The 25120-nt window shown below is 32.2% G+C and overlaps 1 protein-coding gene across 1 annotated transcript in view; it reads left to right on the top strand.

Moving 5' to 3' along the window:
* Positions 1–707: 707 nt before the first annotated feature.
* Positions 708–25120, top strand: part of LOC137930655 (ecdysone-inducible protein E75) — a 90776-nt gene continuing 66363 nt past the window's right edge. Inside the window, exon 1 of the mRNA XM_068773985.1 lies at positions 708–1119. Within this exon, the coding sequence (XP_068630086.1) occupies positions 864–1119 (256 nt within the window). The 5' untranslated portion in view covers positions 708–863. The remainder of the gene's footprint in view (positions 1120–25120) is intronic.

Genomic DNA, 25120 nt, shown 5'->3' with positions numbered 1-25120 from the left:
GTCATATTTTATTTTGAAATAATGAATCTTTTAAAAAAATTGTTTTTCTTGTTACAGTAGTTAAAATTCCATTAAAATAATTGAAGTAAAATTGAACACACTAAAATAAATACGTCTTCATAAGATGTATGCTGCATATTTAAAGTGTTTAAGCAAATAATATGCAAACAATATAATTAAAATATGTAAGTAAGCAATGTTCAATTGAATAACTTTGAAAACTTGTAACCACTAATCCCAATTTTTATTGGAAAATCAATAACTAACATCATCATTATCATCATATCAGCTGATTGCCGCATTCTAAAAGACATTGGCCTTCCCCAAAGATTGCCTCGATGACCGGTCTTGCGCTGGCCGCATCTACCGCAATATTATATTATATAATAATATTATATATGTCTCAAGGCTATCGGCTGATATGACGATGATGATGATGATGACGTTAGTTGTTAATTTTCCAAATAAATAAATGATTAACAGTAAAAAAAAAGTAATGGAGGTGTTGGAAGATCATTGCACTCCAGAGGTCATAGGGTAAGGTTAAAGCAGAGGGTTGGGTGCAGGCAGCGCCGTCGCGGTGTCGTCTGGGCGGGCGGCGGTGCACTACCTGAGGGCGCGCGGGGGCGCTGCAGATTCACTTTCGTCCGCCCGCGGCCGCCGACACGCCAGTGAGAGAAAGTTGGCCGCGGCGAGCGAACGGCTCCGCGAGTGTAGCGGCGCGCGCCGCCCCGAAAGCCACGCGCTCGAACATTCACATCGTCCCGCCACTCTCTGCTACCGCCTGCCACACGAAATGAACTGATACGACACTCGTAAACGGACTTGCGTGTTGTAATATCGTATTCAGGACTTTGTAAACAATGCAGTGTTACCCGAAGTTATCGCCTAAGCGCGAACCGCCCGAGTTGGGGTACGAGACGGAGCTGGTCGGCGTGAGGCGGCTGGAGTTGCCGGCACCGCCCGGCAAGGAGTTCCGCGCGCCGGTTCTGCTGCCGGCGCCGGCGCCACATTCCGTCATCCAGTGCATGCGGCCACCGCCGCCACCGCCGCCTCCTGCGCCCCGTCTCCACAAACCTCCTTCCTTTGAAGAACCCTCCAGCTCCATTCCAGATTTAGGTTAGTCAATGTTTTTGTTACCTATATAAATAATCATAACATAATCTGAATATTGACATTTTCTATACATTTCAATATGAAACAAGTATCTTTCAATTTAACTTTATTTTTTTTATGTTTACATATTATTGCTGTATTTAAAAGAAGCATATTCATAAATATTCTTAATGGACTCTCCTATCGGGAAGAGATAGATAGCCTAGAGACAACCTAACAAATCAGAAGTTGATGTCAAGATATAAAAATAGTTGTTAGTAAATAAAGGCTTTTCATTTTATTAATTTATTTAAATGTAAATAGGCACTTCTATATGTTTAAGACGACGTTATTGGATTAAGTTTTTTAATTTTATTTGAATATGTTCTGCATTGAACATTTAGATCGTGTGATGACCTTCATGATGCGCTTACAATAATTATAGCACGGTGTAATGATTGAATACAATTTTACTTCGCCTTGGCCGTCGGGGATTTACACTTCCTGCTTCGGAAAATTGTAACAGCGTTTACAGTTACATAGCAATTTCCGGGTGATGACGACGCCTGATGAAGGTCGAATTCGTTAACCAACGTCGTGTATTACTCCGATTACTCTCGCGGCGATTATACACTTTTAATGTAAACACTGCTCGAGTTGAAAAATAATATTATCTATAATTTTTCGCCTTGATAAAGAAATGAGACGTCATTTTTATTATAACCGGGCCTCTTAACTAATTAAAGGTAAATTTTAAATTTGATGATAAAAAGCAAAACTATCTATATCTCGTTATTTATTGTATGTTAATATAAATAATACGGTTTATCAAAAAATAAATAACAGGTAAAGGCTAAACAATTATCCGTAAAATGTTTATATATCGCGAAATCGCCCATGTAAAAAGTTATTTAATAGACGATAAGAAAAGGATATTTTTTAAAAATAAAACTTATAATTCCAAACATTTATCATGTATGTGGTAGCGGGCGGACCTCATAGCGCCCAGGGCGGATGGCAACTAGGTCTTAAAGCTCTGAAGCAGATACCAAAAACCGGCAAGCGTAGCGCAGGACGTCCACGCAACGACACACAAAAATAAAACTTGGGCAGAAGTTTCATTCCAATTTTACAAATATTTTTGATCTACAACGACCACCTAAAACAGTCACAAGCTTACCCAGATTTTTAGTGGCCCATTATATGTATAAGATAATGTTAATTGCTGCGCAATCAAACGACATTGAGAAGCACTTAGTTTATAATTACAGAAATTGTTTTAGAACTTATTTTTAACATCTCTCTTAAGCAAGACCACTCTTAGCTAACCAGCTAAGAGATTTTTTGGATTAAGAGAGAGGCCACGAAAAATATCCAATAATCTACGTTAACTAAACAAAGCGTTATGTAATATGTTTAGTTATTGCGTATATTTATAGAGCTATTGTATAATCTTTGATAACAAAATTATAGCATACGTAAACAAATCTACAATTTGACACAATTTCATTGCGTATTATTATTTTTTATGATCGTCCTTTTTTAATAAATTCAAACAATAAAAATGATTATGCTCAATTATCATGAAAAATTGTGTGAATAAAATGAGATATGTCTCTTGAGCGATATTTAGGTTTCGGAATACCTGCTAAAATACTCAAAAAAAATTATAATCAAATTATGAACGCAGATTGTAAATTTAGTTCCCTTCATACATAAGGCCTTAAACAGACTCTCGTGTACACACTAAAAATTATCACGTTAACAAATTTTTTGCGAACTGTAGATTAGATAAATATCGCAAGGTCAGTACAACGAACGCGTGGTGACGGCGCGTCATTCGATGTCATTAAGGTCACTGTGACATTGGGCCGACAGCAGTGACAAAATAATAGCACTATCTTATCTGACAATGTCAGTGGCGCGGGCGCAGGTGCGCGCGACCCCTGCACCCTGATTGTTTGCAAACCCTTGGCTACGCCTGCCGATTCGTTAACAATACTTTAAATTAGTCACGCGATAACGAGTAGTGTTTATGTTATGTTTATAAAAGAAGATGTCTTTTTTCTTGAGAGATTATTATATGTTTTCTGTTTATTTTGTTGATGCTGTTAGCCACGTGGACCTATGATAGCTTCGTTGATCAGAAGGCTAAAATAAAATTTAATAATCAATGATTATAACTGATAGTAGCTTCTGTTTATTTATAATTTGATAAGGTTTTTATAAAGTATACTGCATTAACTTGATGTATAGTGTCACCAGATATTTGCAATAACGTAAAAAAAATTTAAAGTTTTTTTGGAACCACAATTACATAAATAAATAATCATTAAATTTCCATTGCATCTCAATTCACAGATGGACACAACACGACCAAATAATTCTTATCTAAAGTTAAGCTATTGTGTCTAAATTATTATATTATGTTATGTTTATAGAGTATATCGTTAATACAATAATGTTATAACAATTTAAAGCTAAAAGTAATTTTTTTAAGTAAATTTTTAAATCAAAATGTTCTACAATGTGTATGTACACGTACATACTGTAATTCGCTTGTATGCCAAGAGTCGATTGGCGATTAGTGTTATCACCATAACCTTCTGAAAGAGCAAATTACTTCCTGTAAATTTTCATTCAATGCGCGATTTATATCACAATGTTCAGATATTTTCGTTTCTGTAAGTTGATGTTTATGTACACGATTTACCCCAAGTCAATTTTAGTTAATTTACAATTTTTATTCAATATTAAAATGAATTGACACGATACTAGTATGAGATATAAAAAGAAGACACATAAGAGCTATTAATATTACTTATTATGACGTTATTTAAAGTTGAATAGTTTTTTACGAGTAAATTAATTTTTAATACTCATTAATTGACATTCCTCCAAAAGGTAGGGGTAAAATTAAAAAAGAAATTGATTATGATATCCGCGTCCTTAACATTGATTACCGGATAATAAATAATACACTTGAAAGTCAACACAAATAAATAAGCAAATAATTATTCACCGATAAGATTAGAGGACAACTAGTATATAGTATTAGGATACAGAGAGATTCGATTCATCATTTTTAAAATTACGTTAAGGATACAGCATTTGTGTTCAAAAATTCATAAATTTTCGATGAAGCGGTTTAAGAAACTATCAAATAAGGCAATTAATCTCAATATCAAATAATAGCAAATTATATTAACGATGTGTATTCGCCAGTTTTATAATGTTCCATTAATCTAGTTTTGATTAATTTTAATAACAAAAGATGAAAATCTCGTCTAGAATGAAAATGTCTTCATAATCTCTTAACGAAATAACACAATTTTTCCATTATTTTTCACAAATTGGCGTTATAGGTTTAACACTTGAAAATTTTTGATGCATGAATTTTTACGTTTTTCGTAGTGGTCTCAGCAACAAACCACGATAGGCTTCGGTTACCTATTGGTTAAGAAGCTCCATTTCGTGCTAATGTTTACAATTAGTTTGTCAAGTGATTGTATCAATTTTCTTGTTGATCTCCGTGAGAGGCATCCTACGTCATTGACTACTGAAATTAACATTGAATTTGGGCGGCACATTATAGACTCTGATACAGATGTTACCAGCAAATCTAAACAATCTTCGACATGAGTCAAATTCAAAATATTTTCACTGTCATTTATACATTAGGAAACCTTATGTTGAATGGATACTTCATATTTTGATAGTACTTTCAAAACGCCGACACATTGATTGGTGCCGTAAAACAAAATTGAAATTTGACAAAGTTGCCTCAATTATTGCATTTAACGTCTGTTGTCTGGCACCAAAAGACAATCTTCACAGTGTTTTCTTTTGTTTCCTGTAGACAAATTGCTTATAAAAAATAAAAATAGAGGGAAAAATGAAAGCTTCGTTCTTTGGTTGGGCAAGCTATTTTGCATCATTTGTCTACGAAAACAATAATAGCAGAGCACACTAGGGTTTGCTTATCTATAGCAGTTGTTTGTTCGTCTGTTTTGAAGATATTCAAGAACATTGTCCAAGCAGCAAACCTTTTCTTAAGTTTTACAGGATGCAATGACGCATAGATTGCCAAGGGGTGTATTATTAAAAAACAAGAAATCACTTATAAATCCTTATTAAGATTCATTTTTGATACTCTAAAAATGTTCAGTGTCAACTTTCCTATAAGGAACAAGTCTAGTTACATTTACCATCAAATGGTTTAGTAAATTTTCAATTAAAATAATTCACATAAAAAGAAATAGTAAGTGTCAAAAAAGTGTAATAAAAAATGTTTTCTGGGAAAAAAAAAACATTAACATTTTACTTACGTAAACTGAAGAGTATATGATCAGTAAATATGTTTCCAATATGTTACATTTACTAAATAAAACTTGCAATGGATGATTATAAATATATCTTCTAGGATAGACCAAAACATATTATTAATTACATTAAGTTAAAAAAGGTTCTTTACACTATCTTTGTAATAAGGGTTTACTTTTAAGGACAGTAAAGAAACAAACATATACTTGGTATAAATGTTTAAAGAAATAATACATAACACGCACATTGATAATCGTTTTCGTTTCGGTATTTAAATAAGAGGATTATCATTGTCCAATACAATTACTCAAAAGCAACGGGTTAAAATGGTTCTAGGATGATGATACAAATTTAAAAACTAAGTGTTGTTCACCTGTCTGTATAGGACCCGGATATTGGTTTACTGCCCAAACCTATATGACGGGATACTAATGTGTAACATTGGGCGTGCGTAACTTTAACGGCTTGTTATACACACAGGCTGTACGCGAATCTCCGCAAGCTTTCTTATAACTTCCGCATACACGAAAATAATTACAAAGTAAACAGTGCAAATATGATGTCGGTACGCGCACATAGCTATAAACGATTGAATACACAGGGAAGTGTCGGTCCGCAACCTTGCCAGAGGTCACGACGCGTCATTCGCAATGTTTGCTATACTTAAAGTGTTTCATAACAATCAATTAAGTTATTTATGGAAAAATAACCGCATCTGAGCACACACTATTTCAATACTCATGTAATGGTAAGTCGTCTTGGCACTATCTCGTAATGAATGGTTTGCTGTGGTTTTGATAGATTCCGGATATCTGCATATATTTGTGTTTAGGTAAACAGGTTGTAGTTTGTTTTGTACTTCTATTAAAATTAATAATCAGTTACCTGTTACATTTTTTCCGTCCTACCCAATTTCCTCGTCTCGTCTTACCTTTGAACTTGTAATACAGTAAAGGTCATGGACATCACATATATAACAAACCTTCACAGCTTAACAAATTCAGATCAACTTGAGAAATAAATTGTGTGTAATGTCTTCATCTCCTTTTCGTAACAAGTAACAATTTCTAAAACTATACGTTGTTTTAAAAGACAGAGACAAAGTCTATAACTCTTAATTTATGAATTTGTAATTGTAATGATTACCGTCAAGGTATTTCCGCCAAGCACAAGAAGGATTATTACGCACGGTAGTCTTTTTTCGCAAATTGCTCTCTCACGCGAAGGTCCGTTGGTATTAACGTCTATTGCTCTCACGGTCACTACGCATTGCTTTTGAGTAATGAAACATAATTTTTCGCAAACACGTACCATCAGGTAAACAAAACAAATCTTATACGCGCTAATATATGCATATTACTATTACACATTAGCTTTTGAATTCATAAATGTCAAATATACAAATCGTACAAAGAATAAATAATAAAATTTAGTAATTTTTAATTAAAAATACCTTGTACATATCGTTATTCTAGTTAACATTAAATAAGCAGCCTAAAATATTAAAACGATTTTTTTCCATTTGCATGTTTGCTGACGGCGTATTTACTCAAGGTCATTGATAAGAAATCGGTTGTATAGTTACGGCACATAACTATGAACTTCATAAATTTAGTTAAAAGTAAAAAGAAATAGGTTTATTTCATCGGCCCAACGACCGTTCCTTGTTCTATTTTGACACCGTAAAGTACTAGTCAAACAATCTTTAGTTAATGCACGACAGATTCTAATATATCTAACCTGTATTATGCCTTTACAGTAGGTCGATTCAAAGCAGAATACCATTATTAAGCAAATTTCACACAATTTTCCGGAGGCCTTATTAAAAATCACCATATTTTTTTTGTCTATTATTTGTAATTCTATCCAGATGTCTCAGCTTCTTTACTATGGTAAGTCAAATAAAACTATTCTAAAATTAATATCTTTACGGAAGTATTTGTTTGTGTATATTAAATAATGTTTATAAATAAACAAGTGTTTGAATTGTAAACAAAAAAATAAAATGACGTCTAGAAAGAGAACAATGTTTCAAAAGGTGTACTTATCTGGCATTTGGAATTGGAACACCTAAGAATCGCTTCAAGTCAAAATGGTCTATGAACTAGTACGGCAGCAATAACGTAGTTCAGATATCGAACCGCGGTAGTTGTATACAGGCGTAGTATTATCGCTTGATATAGAGCGAGTGATCTCGCCCCTGACCCACGCACGGAACGGCGCGTTACCATGGTCACGGCCGATCGATGCCGGCCCGGGATGCACCCGGAAATGTCACTACTGCTTCTATCGTCAACTTCAATTTTAAAACTAGATGTACACTTTTAACGGATTATTCCGAGGCAGTATTTTCATTTGACATTGTCATACATTTGAGGTTTTATTTCCACGTATTGTTTTCAAATAATTTATACTATTTTTATGTTATAGACGCTTTAGTACCGCTTGACGTTAACAAATAAAATATATTTTTAAGTTTATTATCGTTTTGAATTTATTTAATTGTAATGTTCACAGTAGGTGTGGCCTCGTCACGGCCAAATAGCAAGCATGGAAGCTACAGGATATTAAACATGGCTGAAAATTTTGTATATTATACTTATGCAAGAAGACCAACAAAGCATAACTTCCAAAACATTACTTCCGTTTAGTGGTAGTTTGATTTGATGCATACAGATGAAAGAGCTTTTCGAGAGAACATCTTCATGATAACAACGTAATCCAAGAAAATCCAATAAAGAAACTATAAAGAAACACCCTAAACAGGCCAATTACATTAAGTAATATTAATAATTACAATTACAACTGACCGGATTTATGAGATTATTTTTGGGAATCTATAACTGTGAATCAAAGACCCCACCATCTAATGAACACAAGTCAGAAGTAGTTATTATCAAAGTATCGTTCCCAGGAAAAATGTTATGGCGCCGAGAAAAAAGAAAAACTTCCCAAGAGTACAAGTTTAAATTCCCTTGACATGGGCATCGTTTAAAATGATTTACATTATAAACTGCGACCAGTAATCATCCTAGCATTTTAATGTGATCATAATATTAATCTATATACTTTACTTTTGAAGCCGCCTATTTTAATGATTCGACGACAGAAGGATAAGCATAATAAAATTCCTTTACTCTTTTATGCATTTAAAATTTAAAAACAAGATAATAAGGCCAAAAATGTTATAAATAATAAGTTAAATGTTTAAGGGAAGATCGATTGGCAAATTATATAAAAATAATAAAAAGTGAAAATTACGATCATCCAAAAATCCGGATCTTGCGAGTTGTTTTAGCTTGATTGCCGCTCTGAAATCGATAGAAGTTCTCTGAATAATATTTATTATAAGGTTAGTTATTATTAAGTTTGACACCTCAGTTTTTTATTGAGATAATTTAATTCTCATCGTATATATCGGTACGTGTACACAAATGGTTTAGAAACAAACTATGTTAAATGCTTATTTAATGAATCATATACAACACACTCGTTACATTACGATACTGTATCCAATACCTACATACGTTTTTTGTGAGAGACTCATTTCCCAAAATATTTACTAATTAAAATAATAATTAATTATGGACCTGAAAAGATTGTAATGAAAGGTTATTAAATATTATTGTTAGCATTGTTGTTAATAATTTTTTATGGTTAAAATTATAGAACATGTCTGCATAAATAAATAAACAAAAATACATTTTAAAAGATAAACAACAGAAACACTGTGGTCGATGAACCCGCTTATTTTGCTTAATGAATTATTAAATATTTTAGCGAAATAAATTTAATTTAAAGAAAATACATTACAACAGACACAATACGACTATGAAGGTAACTATTTTTCCTGTTATATTAATAAATAAAATGAAAAAAATCGAAAAAAGGGGTTATATGGTAGACAAACCTTCTGTACCAGAGCACTAGCTAAGCGAAGTGGTGTCCGGGCGGTGACTCCCTGACGACCTACGTCCGTCACGACGCGCTTCGGCCGTTCTGGCGGCCAACGGGTCATTGCATAAATGTGTGTAATATCAAGCGTAAACATTAAATTTGTGCGCAAAATTAACTGTTATTATAGTTTTTCTTAACTTTTAAAAATATTTTGATACTTAGATATCGATGTATAAAATGAAATAGTATATGGTTTAGTCTTTATATGTCTACATAACTTCTGATAAAAGTAACGGCATTCCGATGCTGCTTGTCTGCAACATTTGGGATAATTACTGTCTGTAATTTCTTTATCGTGTGAATTAGTTGAGTATTAAGTCGCATAATTCAAAGTTTTTAAAACTTTCGTTGAAAATTAAAAAAAGAAGCTATTTAATTTTTTGAGAATTAGTGTATGTACGTTATCTATATAAATTGGTTAATTGGATAAAATATTATTTTAAAAACGAGTTCACAACAACGAAGTTCGTGAGCAATAGAAGTGTTTCTTGCTATAAATACACACACGGATGACATTGCTATTAACACACGCGCAAGGTAGTTGCCATCTCTTTTGCACTCGTACATATCTGTAGGTCCATCTAATTGCATACGAATGCAACGCCTTTTCCTTTCGTGCAATCTCCACATCGTTTCAGCTCGCCTGGTAGTTTGGCGTGAAATTAACAGTAACTAACTGTCCATACATTTGACAAAAGGTCAGCTGCCAGCCAGCCTTTGAAACTAACTAATTTATATTGAAATCTATGTAATGTAAAACATGATACCATTAAAAATATACATTTATTACCTACATTGTAGAAGCTAACTGTGTACAAATTTATATTTAAATTTATTGTCATATTTAACATAATCAGATTGTGGTGTTTAAACTCTATTTTTGTAGCTTTTTGAGTACAAATAGCATTGGTTAATTTAAATCACAGATCGTAAATGAAGTAATTGTAGTTGTTATACAAATAAGTTTCTTTCACTTCTTTTTAAATTTTGAGAGTTAAAAAGAAAATTGTAATGGGAGAGAGAAGGGGGCTTTGTGCAGACCGAATGCACTACAGTGCATCGTGATACCAGGGTATTACGCGAGAGTAGGAGGTGCGATGTAGCGCATTTACAATATTTAAATGCATAAAAGGTCAGTGGACATTTAATTGCTATAAATTAGTTTTTCGAGAAGGTCATTTAATAACACATTGTCCACCAGATGTCCCCGGGGAAATATGAATCAATATAATTACTTTTTATAATTTTGATAAATCATAATTTATTTTCAATTTATTTTAACGTTTGTCTATTAATCTCTTTATACATAATTGTTAATATGCGTATATTTATGTTATTTATATTTTTACAATATCATAAACGTGTAAATCTACCAATAAATATTAATTTTATGGAAAAGCTATTGTAGGCATTTTCCGTGTTTTTCTTATTCGGACAAAAATAGTAAAAATGGATATATTTCTCCGCTTTCTAAAATAATTTGTCCATTTATTTAATACTAAATAAGTTTGGGTCACAAACAGTAAACTATAAAACTAAAAACTGATACATGTGTCGATAAAATGATCGTCCAAAACTAGACATTAAATAAAATCTGATAATGCAGAGTATTTTTACGTAACGTATTTGTAACGGCGGTTATTGTTTTGAAAATTGCAGTTGGCTTTAGAGCAGCAATATCAATTGCTCTAAATATTAACCCACAGCCCAATTGATCACAAGTCATAACAGTGCCCGTGTATAAATATTTTACTTTTGAGAGGATAACTTAGTGGTGTGGAGACAATATTTAATAACGTTTCACGCTCTGTTGTTTTTAAAGAAAGCAATATTAAAAATTGAATTTATTTATTTCAAATTAGATCGCTTATTTAAGTTTTACTAACGTTTATAAAATAAAAAATATAAGGTCAGAAGTTGTAATCCTTGCCTTAAAATTTGTAGTGAATAAATATCGCTGAAAGTAGATAACGCTCTCGCTTTTACTTCATACTACTGACGTGAGCGCTGCGCATCGGTGTGCGTCAAACGCAGAACGCATTAGTTGTTGCTTTCTAAGCAGTGAAGGTGAGGTGCACGGCATAGCCTGCAGTTCAAGTTTAGTGTTGCGCGGGCGCGACGATAATTGCAGAGATCGTTGCACTTCTAACGCTCTGCGTCGGGGCAACGAACGCGCGCAGCTGCCCGGGAAATAGATCCCGTCCCGACTATTTCAGAGCACTCGCTTAGATACCAGTCGCATGTGCATTGCTTGCGCTATACTAACGACCTACCTGTAACGTGAGAAGGCAAAAACATGAGAAGACATATGACTGCTTATGGTAAAATAATCCTTAGGGGACTTGGCTGAATAAAACTTGCTTTCTATGGAACCATGGCTTACATACCATACGTATAAACACTCACGGTAGTATTTTTCCGCATATGTATCGGCCAACATGCTATTGTGGTTGGATGAATTTGAACATAAATGTATATCTGTATAGAGATATGTGGATTATTACAAAAATAACCATGACAACTTTATATAGTGTTGTTTGTGTAAAGATGGAATGGGCTTATTTAGTAAGTTCATTGCTCTTTAGATACAACTGCTCTTGCGCAGTTGTTATTGATACCTACACAATTCCCGACGTTTAATACTCTCATCCCGTCATAATTACCTAAGACAAAATTAGCTAATGACATTTAAAAAACTATTTTTACTAACCATTTGTACGTTTGTGTTCGTTGATCAGGTCACAAAATAGTTTAAACTTTTTAATGAATTTTTAAATCGATCTTTGCTTCAAATTCACATTTATGTATTGCAGGAATGAAGTGCTCCCAATTAAAGAATCGCAATTTACTATGTAACCTTTAATTAGATTTTAAAGTTACATGTATACATGTAAATATAAATACATTAATGTACTATTGTTACGTTAAAAAGGCAACTTTTTTAACGTAGTCACTGAATGAGCTTTTGGTGAAGATAATTATTTTATGTTATTTGTGATCGTTATGATTGTAATTACATAGCTATTCATGATTCTATAAATGTATTACTGCAAGTCTATATAAAAGTGGTTTGAACTCAGCTCGGTGGGAATGTTGGTAATAGAAAAAAAAACTACAGTGTTAGAAGTATCTAAGCAAGCCGAGTGCAGTGGCCGAGCAGTGCCAGTGACCCGCAAGTGAGTGTGGCGAGCAATCGTAGCGCACCGCTACGAGATAGCTACGAACCTATTACAAGATCTAGATACTAGTTCATTATTTTAATATTATCTTGTACCTTTTGATAGTATCCATTTTATATAATAATATTTCAAATTTGGTAATGTGTATATGTTATCAATAATGACTATAAGCTAATTTTGCGGCTTCATTCACAATTCAATTCATTCTTGGAAGAGTTCTAACTTTAGTAGAATGGATTTTCCGCAAATTATCTACTTGTTAGTTCGTGCAATAGACATGGTAGCTTTTGGATCAATACTTTCTGGGAATTCCTTTCCCATCCTCCGAACATAACAACATGACAGTGTTATGACTCATTTAGTTCGTTTGATAACATTTTCCGTAAATCCTTTTTTTTAACCTTTCCCTTATAATTCGCTAAATTATAAGGGAAAGGCTTGAAAAATATACCAGCGATTTAAAATCGATAGGAAGTGAAAGCGACTATAGTCGTGAGCTCAATCATGCTAGGCAATTGGTAATTGTGCTTTTATATCCTAACACTCGTAGTGGGTAATCTAGTTTTCCGGATGTTGAACCACCATACCATTAACCACAAAACGATAATTAAGCCTTCTGAAAAATAACTATTATAAGTTTACCTTGGTTATTTAAAAACACTGTTTACTTTTCTAAATTAGAATTTTATTACATATATTAATAATGAAGGATGTTTTGACATGTTTATCGATTGTCATGTTTAATTCAAAGTATATTTGTCCCAAAATCTATAACAATATGTTAATCACTAAACCCGATTCTGAGTTTTCTTGGTCATGTATCCTCTTTTTTAATATGGATTTTATGTATTGTTAATTATTATGTAATAAAGTAACGATATAAGATCGAATCTTAATCATTCGGTTCTAACATATAGGGTGTTTGTTTAGAGATGAAGCTATAAAGGGGTGAATGTATAGTTTAATCAACAGCAATAGTTCGTCGCGAGCTGACGAATTGAAAAAGATTTTACATGTATTTTCAATCAATGTTTATAAAGACATCAATGAGAAAAAAGTGACATATTTTTTTTTCTATTGGAATGCGACTGGGCAATAACTACTAGTAGTACAAAGCAAAGCTAAAAGCCTGCAGGAAGAAGTAGTAAACAATTTTTTTATTAATTAAATTTAATATGTTGTTATCCAAATTTTTAAAAAGCTTTTTTATATTATTTACATTACGTTGTATATATTATTTATGTAAGTATTGGTTTTTGGATAGGGCGTACCATATATTCCATAAATTAATTGTTCACAGGTGGACTACAACATTCACCCCTTTAAAGCTGTTACAAAAAATAAAATACTGTCATATTTTTTTTAATTCTCATTTGAGTCATTACTAAAATAAGTAGAATTTTTGATATTGAAGTTGTTTTTTTTATTATCGTTCTCTATCTTTGGGAAGGACAGGGTAGTTCTGTTTTTTTCATTTTCGTTCTCTACTATCATTCTTTACATAATCTATCGCTCCATTCTTTCTTTCCACAATTCGTTCTATCTTTCTCATTCGTTCTAATTCTCATTCATACATCGCCTTCTTTTTTCTCTATTTTAATTACATTATTAATTTTGTTTACATTATTTCACATTTTTATTACAGTTTAATGCTTACTCTATGACATTGTTTTACTTGTTTATTTTTGTAACATGTTTAACTATTACTTACCTTTGAAGTTGTTTGCGACATGCAATCTGTTGTGAACCAGCAGGGAGATGGTAATGGAGTTGTCGCGATATTAATTCAGATTGAGCGGGTGCGGGCGTGCAAGATTTTTGCCGCTTGCTGGCCCCGCATACAGATGCGGCGTGCAGGCAACCCGCGATCGCGGCCGACGACCCGCCGGCGGCGGTTGACCCCGCCGTCTGCTGTGGCTCCTTTCAGCGTTGCCTTTATTTCACCAATGTGAAAAGTTTATTGGAGGTTTTTCGATATTCAATTTATTGATCTTGGCTAATATAACGTTTTATAAATGAAAAAATTAACCGAAGTGTTTGTCGGGTAAATTTATACTCAAATTAAAATTTAAAAACTCTCTGGTCGAATAGGCATTTACTTGAACTTTTGAAATGTCAATTAATTTAAGATTATAGGTATTAAGCTACGACTGGCTCCATATACTGATCTGATCAGAATAGTCCACCAGAAATTCAGTATTTGCTCTTTACAAATAGAAAGATTACGCAAAACTATACATATGAGTTTTCACATTTGTTTTTCTTAAATAAAAATAACGCGTAAAGTATCATCATATATGTTGTATACACTTTTACTGAATGGTCCTATTAGTTCCCAGTACAGTTTCCTAGCTGAAATGCGATACCAGCAAGCAATTTACATGAATGTTAAAAATACTGTTTGTTATATGATTCCAGGAAACCCGCAGTAGAATTTAAACTTCTTTTTCGTCTAAGTTGAGGGCTTTATTTAGAATTTTGTTTCAACATTTAGCGTGTGTAAATACTATAAACACATACGAATTAACATTAATCTAATAATTAAGGATAAATCAGTCGTCGTCATTGTTCCCAAAACAAATGTGAACCAATATGCACCATGTATAACGGTATGAATTATTCAAAGTACGCACTGCTTCTACCTATATGGGTCGGAGCCTATTTTATAAATAAGCCAGTGAGTCACAGAACTAAGCAGTTCGATGCCTAAATATTTCTTTAGAGGTAGTGTAATTAAATTGTAAAGTTCATCCAGTTTTATAGCAAACAAGATTATCTTTTTAAAATCAGTGTCTACTCTTTGTAGTTTATGAATAAACTTATATTACTTTGTTGTTCTTGCTGTTCTATAATTGATACTAAAAAAAGTTTTAAAATACAAAGATACATTTCAAATTCGTCTTTGACGCTGGAACATCCAAAATTACATGGTTATTAAAAAAGAAAATTTGCCTAAAAACTAAATTCAGCGAACTTAATTATAATTAAATTTTCATTGGCACGTTAGTTTTGCCGCTTACGTACTTATTATACTGGTTAATAATTAAGATAAAACATACCGAATAAAAAAAACCGTAAGTATTTATTTTAATGTCACTAAGAAATACAATAGGGCAGCATAAGTGACGCGTGTCGATGCCCGCGATCAAGGCCCGCACGGTCAGGGACGCGCTATCTAACTCGATTACAATTACAATATTATAATGACCGCTTTATTTCATTTTCTTACACTACATAAAGTTATTTGAGGAGATTTATGTGTAAAGTGTTATATACCAATGTCATAAATTAATGTCTTTATTATAAATAATGTTTTTGTCCCATTAAGAGGATTGATACTATTTACAATCGACATTTATTGAAGCTCTACGTACCTATCTATAGAAGAGACTAAATGTTTAACTATTATAAAATGATGCTGTGTAAATGGTGTAACAATGACCTTTTATCACATACAAAACTGGATCTAAATATTTCCAAAAGATATACAGGTCTAAGAAAGAAAAAAACGAGATATTTTTATTCACAATCGCATGGAAATGTAATAGAACAAGTATAAAAGGTTTTCAATTCAAAACATTTGTTTAAAAGTTTAAATAAACTTTTAAACAAATGTTCGTTTAACAATATTACGTTTAACGTAAATATGGGCCTTATTGTTTAATGAATTTTTGGCATCTTGTAAATAGCCACATAATGCCATTGCTGTAGAAACTTTAATTTTTTAAGAGACGTATGCGGCGGTCTAATGTTATCATAACGAAAGACCTCATCTCCTCTATTAGTTAATTCCGGCTGTTTTTCTCCAACTACATGTTTTAATCTCATTTGTTGTTGGCAATAAAGTCTGATTTTCATAGTTCTGATAAACAATGGTTTTCCAATCCCACCATCCACCCAGCATCACCTTATTGCAGGTTGAACAGAGTTTTGTTAGTCTGTGAAGCTTGCACGTTCTTTGACACCTTTTTATTACCAGTTATCAATATCCTTAAAAACGGTCCGGTTTTAATTTGAATCAATAAAGAATTAAGAATAAGTACGAGGCTCATTAGGATTGTTACAGTAAACTCGTGTGGTACCCAAATATCGAGGTATTATGTATACACAGTTTTTTTAAACGTGTCAAAATTATTTTGTAGTCAGTTTTTAATTATTCATGGACGTCGTAATTACCAATTTGCCGATTTGATCCATTTTTTTTTAAAAAAAGTCGTTAATTTTTAAATAGCCCTAAAGAAGATATTTACCCCACTCGTTTCTTTTTTTAAACGAAATCTCTTTAATGTTTGCAAAACCAGGCCAGATGCAAGTAATACAGCTAAAAGGCGATATTGCTACCAGTTTATACATATTATTTGTAAAAAGATATTTTTCATTAACAAAGAAAAATAATATTATGAATATTCGTAATGAAAAATAGTAGTAGTATGTAATAGTAGTAATAGAAATAACATTGTAAAATGCTAATTTTAATAAAATTTGTGGTTGTTATATACCGAATGGAAATTGTGATGTTCTATGTAGCCCGCTAAGGGGTAGTATGTTTGAATCAAAGAATTGCATTTAAATTGTGTAAATAATGCCTTTTTTAACATATAACATAAAATAAGAAAGGTCAAAATAATGCTTGTATATAATAGCAAAGAACTGTACAAGAATATACATTTTAGTAACGTATAATAACATTACAAATACACGAAGTTAAAATAACTAGAAAAAACATAAAAATTTAAAATATTGAGGTTATTTTTGGTTAAGCAATTTTTATTGTGGATGTGTTCTATGTAGTCCGCTTAGAGCAGCGTGTTTAAAGCAAAGACAGATTGCATTCTGTATAGTTTAGTAACAATACATCTCAGAAAACACACAAGTTGTTTCTCTCGTTCATGTCGGTATCTTTGAAACATTCTTTTACCGCGAAGGAGCTAAAGTTACTATTACAGACAGCATTGTAAATTGCAATCACACCCGCATGTAATGCATGTCTGTATGTATGTCTGTTAGAACGTCGGTGCGGAAACGAGGTGCGTCGGGCTTCTCCCGTCTGGCCCCACACCATCCACCACCCTGTCTGCAAGACCCCCCACGGCCCGTTTGCAACCTTCTCCCCTTCGCCCCCAGAATAATTCACTCTCACTAACCCACTGCAGCACAGTCAATCATGCATATTGCACAGTCTATCTAATTCAAGGCGACGAAACGTTCTATACATAAAACACCTTAATACTTTTATCTTTTGTAACGATTCTTTGACATTAAAATTATGTATATTAAAATAAGAAATTGTTGTTTGCTACATGACCACCATTTTTGCACTTGTTTTTTACCCTGTTCCACATGATTTATTTTCTTTAATTGGCCGTTGATGTACAATGAAGCGATAAATAAATAAATAATTATAAATTTAAAACTACCAGCCGGACATTTTGAAAATCATTGTTCTTTTTAAAGAAACCAAATATTTTTTTTTAGAAACTAATAATATCCTGATATGTTACAAGTAATAAATTCATAATTAGCTCATATTGCATATTGTTATTATGGAACATTTTAGAATAATTATTAAATATTTTCAAACTAAGACCATTATTATCTACCGTCTACGATATGGGAGTCGGTATTACTACTGCGTTTCTAAGCTACCCAGACGACAAAAGTTTCCTTTTTAATTAAAACTACATAAGTCTCTTTTCTTTAAGGGTTTTGTTCTCATGTCACTGCTCGTTCACTCAAAAGCGTCGATGCATTCTGTTTTATAATGTCTGCAAGTCGTTGGTGAAAGCGCCAGGGTAGCGGCGTTTGGGGGAGGTAGGCGAGGTCGGGGCGGGGAAGTGCCCCCACGTCTAGACTGGGTCGGTAGTTTTCCGGGATTCAGCCGGCTTTGACTGCAGTACTCACCCACTCATTGCACTATAGACGTAGCTAAACACATATACATGAAAACGTCTGAGGACCCTCATCGTCCTCGTTGCATTAGACGCGGGTTTTGTATTACTTTTTCTTTCTGCATGCAGCTGTAGCAGTCACAGCGGTGAAATGAAACTCATATCTAAAATTATTTTTTGTTAAGAAGGACCTAAATCAGACAAAGTATTATGCCGCGTCAGAGAATCAGGATTATTTAGATGTTACATTCGCAATGAACGTAGCAAAGGATTGGTCATTTAATTTCATTGTTTATATCCATTACTTAACGAATGTTTATTTTGTTTTTAATGTTAAAAAATATTATTTATTCTAAATCGATTCATCGTAACAACCTATGTATTGATGACGTAAAAGTCTTACACACATTTGATGTATTAATCATGTCACTAATGGTGAAAAAAACATATCAGAGTTAGAAAAATATGCAGACTATATAATACGAAATCTCATAATCAATGTTAATTTGTAGTCTTGCACTGAATATAATCTGCTTGAAACAGATTGCAAACACTTAATTTTTTTTACATTTACAAATTTAATTTGTGTTTAAGTTGAAAAAATGATGTATTACTTTATTCTGAATGTATTTATACGCAAAATTACTTTAGAATTCTATGACATATAACGTATAGCACGTACAAAATAATTCGTAGGAATCAGCAATATAATATGTATGATAACTGTCATACAGTAGTAAATAAGCTTATTAATATACTCCACGATTTGTTTGTTTTTGGGGAGTCAGTGAGTTTTTTAAAATATTGACTTCTTTTTTAAACTATTTAAGAACTATTAGTTGCATGGACGAATTACACCTCATAAATACTACATGTAAATAAATTCTTTTATATTTTTATAGTTGACATTGATAAAATATATTTTTTTGAAGACAGGATTTCGTTGAGAAATAAGTATATAAAGGATAAGGATAGTGGAAAAAGTATAAGAAATGTTATTAAGTGTATTAAAATTAAAAAAAAAACTTGCTTGTGAGGTAATTTTGTTTACCACTAAATGTAAAGGATAATATAAAATTTTATTAGTATTGTTTTAGAAGGTATTACTTAATTTCTTGGGTTTATACCGACAAAAAAGTGTTTTTGGCATTAGAAAAATTAATGTTAAGTTATTTCAAAATCTCAACAATGCATGCGTTCAAATCACTTATTTCCAAGTATCATTTAGCGTTTCTATGAAAAACTGCGTAGTTAGGATTTCACAAGACAACTTACTATATGATAATACAGTTTCTCGTTGCAACCTAAACAATTCATTCGCAGTTCGTAAATAGGAACGTCCAGTGAACTAGTAACAATGGGTGATTTCCTTGGAATGTCGTTGTTGTGTTCACTGTCTATCCATAAGGAAGTCTATGAATACATAACACTCAGTCAAATTCCGATCTAACGTTAAAGCAAAAAGTAAGTCTTCTATACGAGTATAATAATCCAAAAAATTTTAATAATTTATTTCGAATTTCCAAAATATCTTTTTGGGTAGTGATTTATCTACCATGTAATAACATGATTCTAGTTTCTATTAAATTGCGCTCCTCTTGCTTTTTCCATATGACGTACATAAGTGGTCATTATAAATAATTCTATTTCAGTAATAATATGCATAAATAAATAAATAATCGTTGGACTTACATAACAGGAATCTACACGAATTGCCCAGAGTTCAGAACAGATGCCGATTGTTAATATAGCAAAACTAATTGTGTTTCATAACATCACACTGAAGGGTCGTGATGAAGGTATATTTAGCTGGATGTGAGAGACGCGGGGAAGGAGTCGCGGAGCGGAGAGCGAGGTCGCTTCACGCGGAAACGTAGGGCGGGCGGAGGGCGTTGACCGTGAACGTGGGGCGGCATCGATCCAACAGCCATACCCTCGCGCAATGGGAAAGTGTATGCCGTTAACTACGCCGCTCCGTTGCAGTGCGCCGCTGCTAACGTCATTACACTATAACAAAGGTTACGATGACAATATAGTGCTTTCGTGAGGTACGCAGTCGTACCACTGCGTTGTACTATATCCGCTGGCTCGGTACCATAGAATTTAAACCAAAAGTAACTACTAATTGTAATTAATGTTTACTCAAACCCTTTACCATATTTTTTTAAATACATACTCTTAATAAACTGCGTGTCATCTATGATTCCTCTGTATTAGAAAAGTAATATTATGGATAAATTTATTTATTTATTTATACCAAAATTTATAAAAATTATACCAAAAAAGAAGTACAAAAGAAAAGTTTTGTGGAAAAGCCCTATCTTTTCCTCTAATATTGTAATATTTAAAACAAACTTAGTATGTAATATATCGTTTTTAATCACGAATGGAAATATGTGAACCGTAATTTAAATACAGTTTATAATAAGAATTTAATTATTTTAAAAATATTCTATTTACGTACAAAAATACGTATTTTCATTAATAAAAGTGTTTGAGGGAAATTTAACTTGCTATTCCCGATAAGATTTAGTATTACTTCGCTATACAGAATGTACAATACACAAAATAGGAACCCTCTTGCCATCCCTTTTCTCTAATAACGGAATTAAAGTTAGTAGGGTGGCTTAGATACGAGGGTCGTCTGTGCTATATATGCACTTATTTAACTATATCTTACGCAAAGCAAGGTTACTTTGTATTATTGAGCTGTATTTTATAGCGATTATTAAGTTATAAGAACAATTGTAACACTGTAACATGTGCCTTCCAAAAAATGTAACTGATAGTTTTATAAGTATTAAACATGAGACAGTAAGTAACTTTTCTTCTTACTTACTTACCATTAGTAAAAATTATTCTGTTTACTTTACCTATACGTTAGTTCTGAATGCAAGTCCAATATATAAATAAAATTGATATTAAATTAAAATCGGCAAAAAAAATATTTTTTGTTACATTAGCATGCAATGTGCGTTTCATAGCCAACGTTTTGCGTCGCCGGGGTCGGGTACGACGGTTTACGAGATAGGTTGCGACGTGTGCACCGGGGTGGCCGCAGGGTGTCCGCGGGGTGGCGACGGGGTTGCCGTAGGGGGCGGTTGAATGTCGGGCAAGGGCGGCGTGAGTCACGGCCGCCTGATCAATACTGCTGCACTACGAGGAGCTACGTGCCCCTCGGCAGGATAGCGCATTTTTGTTGCAGCGTCGTCCAGAACCACCCTGAATGTCGTTCGAAGGTTACCCGTCTACACGCAGTGGAAACTGCGACTTGCTTTGAATTACGTTGCAATTGTATGACCTTCCGATTAAAGTAAATAGGTTCTAGGTTTCGAATTTTAATGAATACTTTGGTGATTAATATCTCGCGAGGATGATATTTAATGATTTAATAAATTATTATTATGACGAGTAGAGAAGTTGATTTATATATTTTAATACAATTCTACTTGTAACTACTAAATAGGATAATCTTTAATGCAGAAGATTTTGGTGTATTTTTATAAATTTTAAAACAGGACAGTTATCTTGAGAAGACTTTAAGACAACACAGATTATGTGAATTATTAAAACTTTATATGATAGTGTTTATTCTAGCTAAATAATTTTAACACGATTTATTATTTTGTAAGATTTTATCACTAATTCCAAAAAGTGTATTGTCGACATATATAGAAATATAAGAATAAGATATAGGTAAGATCGATTGAAGTAAAATTTTTATATTTATTACATTGCGTTTTTCTAATTTTGAGTTTTGCATTTTAACATTTGTATTTTATTGATAACAAACATTTAGGTTCGCTATTATAGAGCGTTATAATGCATCATTATAGTCTCAATATGCAATAAATAATATTTTGTAAATAAACTTTGTTTTATTTTGTATAGGCCGAAAGACTAATCAAGTTGCAGTTATTTTTTGTATAATGCACGCGACGCGAGTAATATTATACGAATTGCTTAGTCATAAATTTATTCTTCGATAGAGCAGTGATGTTTTTCAATTTGCTTGTTTTTAAATGTAACTGCGAATTGTAATTTATAGTTATTAGTCGTTTACTTGTAAACTAAAAAGTTAATAAATTTAAGATTGATATGCAATTGTGATCGGAAATATGTAAAGCAATTACGTCGTTGTGTGGTTTTTGGTTCCCCACTGAGTCACTAAATGGGCTAATTTTTCTTTTTGTATGTTTAGGCATATAAGACTTATTTAGAACAATATATGCACTTATTAATGAAAACACATTATTATTATATATATTAGGCTGCGGTAGAGGATTCGAAAACAAAAGAACGTAAAAAATCGTAACAGTTATGTCTTGAACATGAAAATTTTGTAATAAATATTGTTTAAAAAGATAGCTTTCATATTATAAAGTAAACTGTTTAATATATTGGAATATTTCATATATTTATTTGAACAGTATAATTTTTCGATACGGATAATGTACATATTCTTGACAACATGATGAAACATGTACATATATTTTTATAAATTTATTAACAAAACCTACAGCAATATATAATTATTTAAAATGTTAAAACAAATTTTACTTTAACTTAGCCAATTATAAACATACCAGCCGACAACCGTCTGCTTTATAAAATACATCCTTTGTAAAAAATTTAATGTGTTAAAAATATTCTTGACAAGTTTTGTTAAGGATAAGAGCCACTTTTTTAAAATATGCACATGATTCAATAAGCAGGGTGCTATTTCCTAAAATCCTTTAATTATAGAAGATCCCTACTCGGCGAAAGAAATATTCTTAACAAATTCCAAGTCTCTAAGCCTTATGGTTCCAGTGATATCCTGTTGATCTCATAGGTTTAAATCAATTATATATTTATATATAGATATTTAAACCTAGTTGTGATAAAAATAAGTTAAGCGAAATTTAAAGCAACCAGATTTGTTGTTGATGGAATAATAAATAAAGAATTAATTAGCTAGTGGAAAATTTTAAGCAAAAATTTAAGAAGTTTTAAAAAATAAAACCCTACAAAGTAAGATATTAGTTTGCGGATTCCGGATAATCATTAGCCATGAATTCGAAAAAGCTGCGAAAGCCGTAAATTCTCAGAACATCGAACATTACTGAATATTAATGGATGAATGACAAAGTCAACTACCGGGTTATCTTAGTATCTAATTTAAAAGTAAATTATGACACTTACTAATAATAATTCACATTCAAATGCAACAGATGATCTTTATGACAACTAAGTATTTCTCGATCTTCATCAATATATAATACTATTCAAAATTGATTGCACTTTACAATAGTTTCACGACGAAGCTAAGATGAAAAGTATTTGAGTTTGGAACTCAAAAACTTACGAAATCCTAAATTTAGAGTGCGTCGAAATCCATTTATGTATGGAAAGAACATCATAGTTTTCACGGAAAAGAATTTTATGCTTACTTCACTTACATTTATCACTGGTATATGATCAAATTAAAGAATAAAGTGTGAAAAGAACGTGTTCTTAAGACAAAATATAAATGACCGCATACATTTTCCTTCTTCATATTATCTTAGAAAAACAATGTACATAATATAGTGTTGGCGTTCATATCTTTTGCTAACATGCTATTACGTTTGCGTGTGTTTAGTGGCATTGAGTACTAATAATAATAGGTGAACTTGACATTGAGAGCAGAGGCTCGTCAACGTAACAAGACTCGCCATCTCTTCCGCGCCGAGTTGCTGTGTTGAGGTAGGAAAAGGATAGATAATATATCTTTCTGTGTACGCGACTGTTTGTAGGTCAGTCGTGTGTATATTCCGGACGATAGTCAGAAAGTCGACTGGAGGTTATAATCCATAGTTGTTTATTAATAGACCGCAATAATGTCTTATCTTAATTTGAATGCTTTGTGGCAGACCATTTTGCGATAAACTCCAAATTGCAATGACTGTTGTATAAAATTATTCTCAATTTAATGATTGAAATAATATACAATACATGAAATAAATAAATTCGTAAACTAAGTTGTAAATAAATGTATTCACGACTAAAGTAATTATGGTAACTAATAAAAAAAACACTAAAATAATACGAAAACTATACTACTTAAGTACATTGGCCAGTAATATTGTAAACAGTACCAATACTTAATAAATTCCAATCTTTTTTTAACTAAGCGGAGTCAATGTTTATAATATAAACAAACACTACTATATAAACACTGAAGTCATTTAATCATATTATTTGTTTGTAATATTTTTATCCGAATATTTTTGTAGCATAATTAGTAATAATTTTGTTATACAGTTTTACACAAAAAATATAAAATTTACCATGGCATACATAACAACTTTTTAAATACCTAAAACATTAATTATAAACAATTGTAAATATTAACAACACATTTTTCTTAAAACTTAAATTGTTTTTAATTTTTTATTTAATAGTTGATACAAAGTAATATTATTAGAAAAATAATCATAAAATCAATTACAACATTTAAGTACAGCGTTATCTTGTTTCATTTTAGGAAATTCTTATCTAATGTTCTTCCGCGAAAGCCTACGTAGTTCCGAAAAATTCCACTAGATGGCAGAAGTTTGCAACTTAAGAGTTTACATACCGTACTTGTAAGATGGAGCTAGTAATCATGAAAGTTTTGTTACAATTGACATTATTTTTTTATCACAATAGAAAAAC

This window comes from Battus philenor, unplaced genomic scaffold (assembly GCF_028537555.1).
Source record: "Battus philenor isolate CCGP_79_NKW_IND1 unplaced genomic scaffold, ilBatPhil1.0.hap1 SCAF_6, whole genome shotgun sequence".
In the NCBI taxonomy this organism is placed as follows: domain Eukaryota; kingdom Metazoa; phylum Arthropoda; class Insecta; order Lepidoptera; family Papilionidae; genus Battus; species Battus philenor.
Note: the sequence above shows the minus strand (reverse complement) of the source record. Positions and strands in the feature narration are given on the sequence as shown.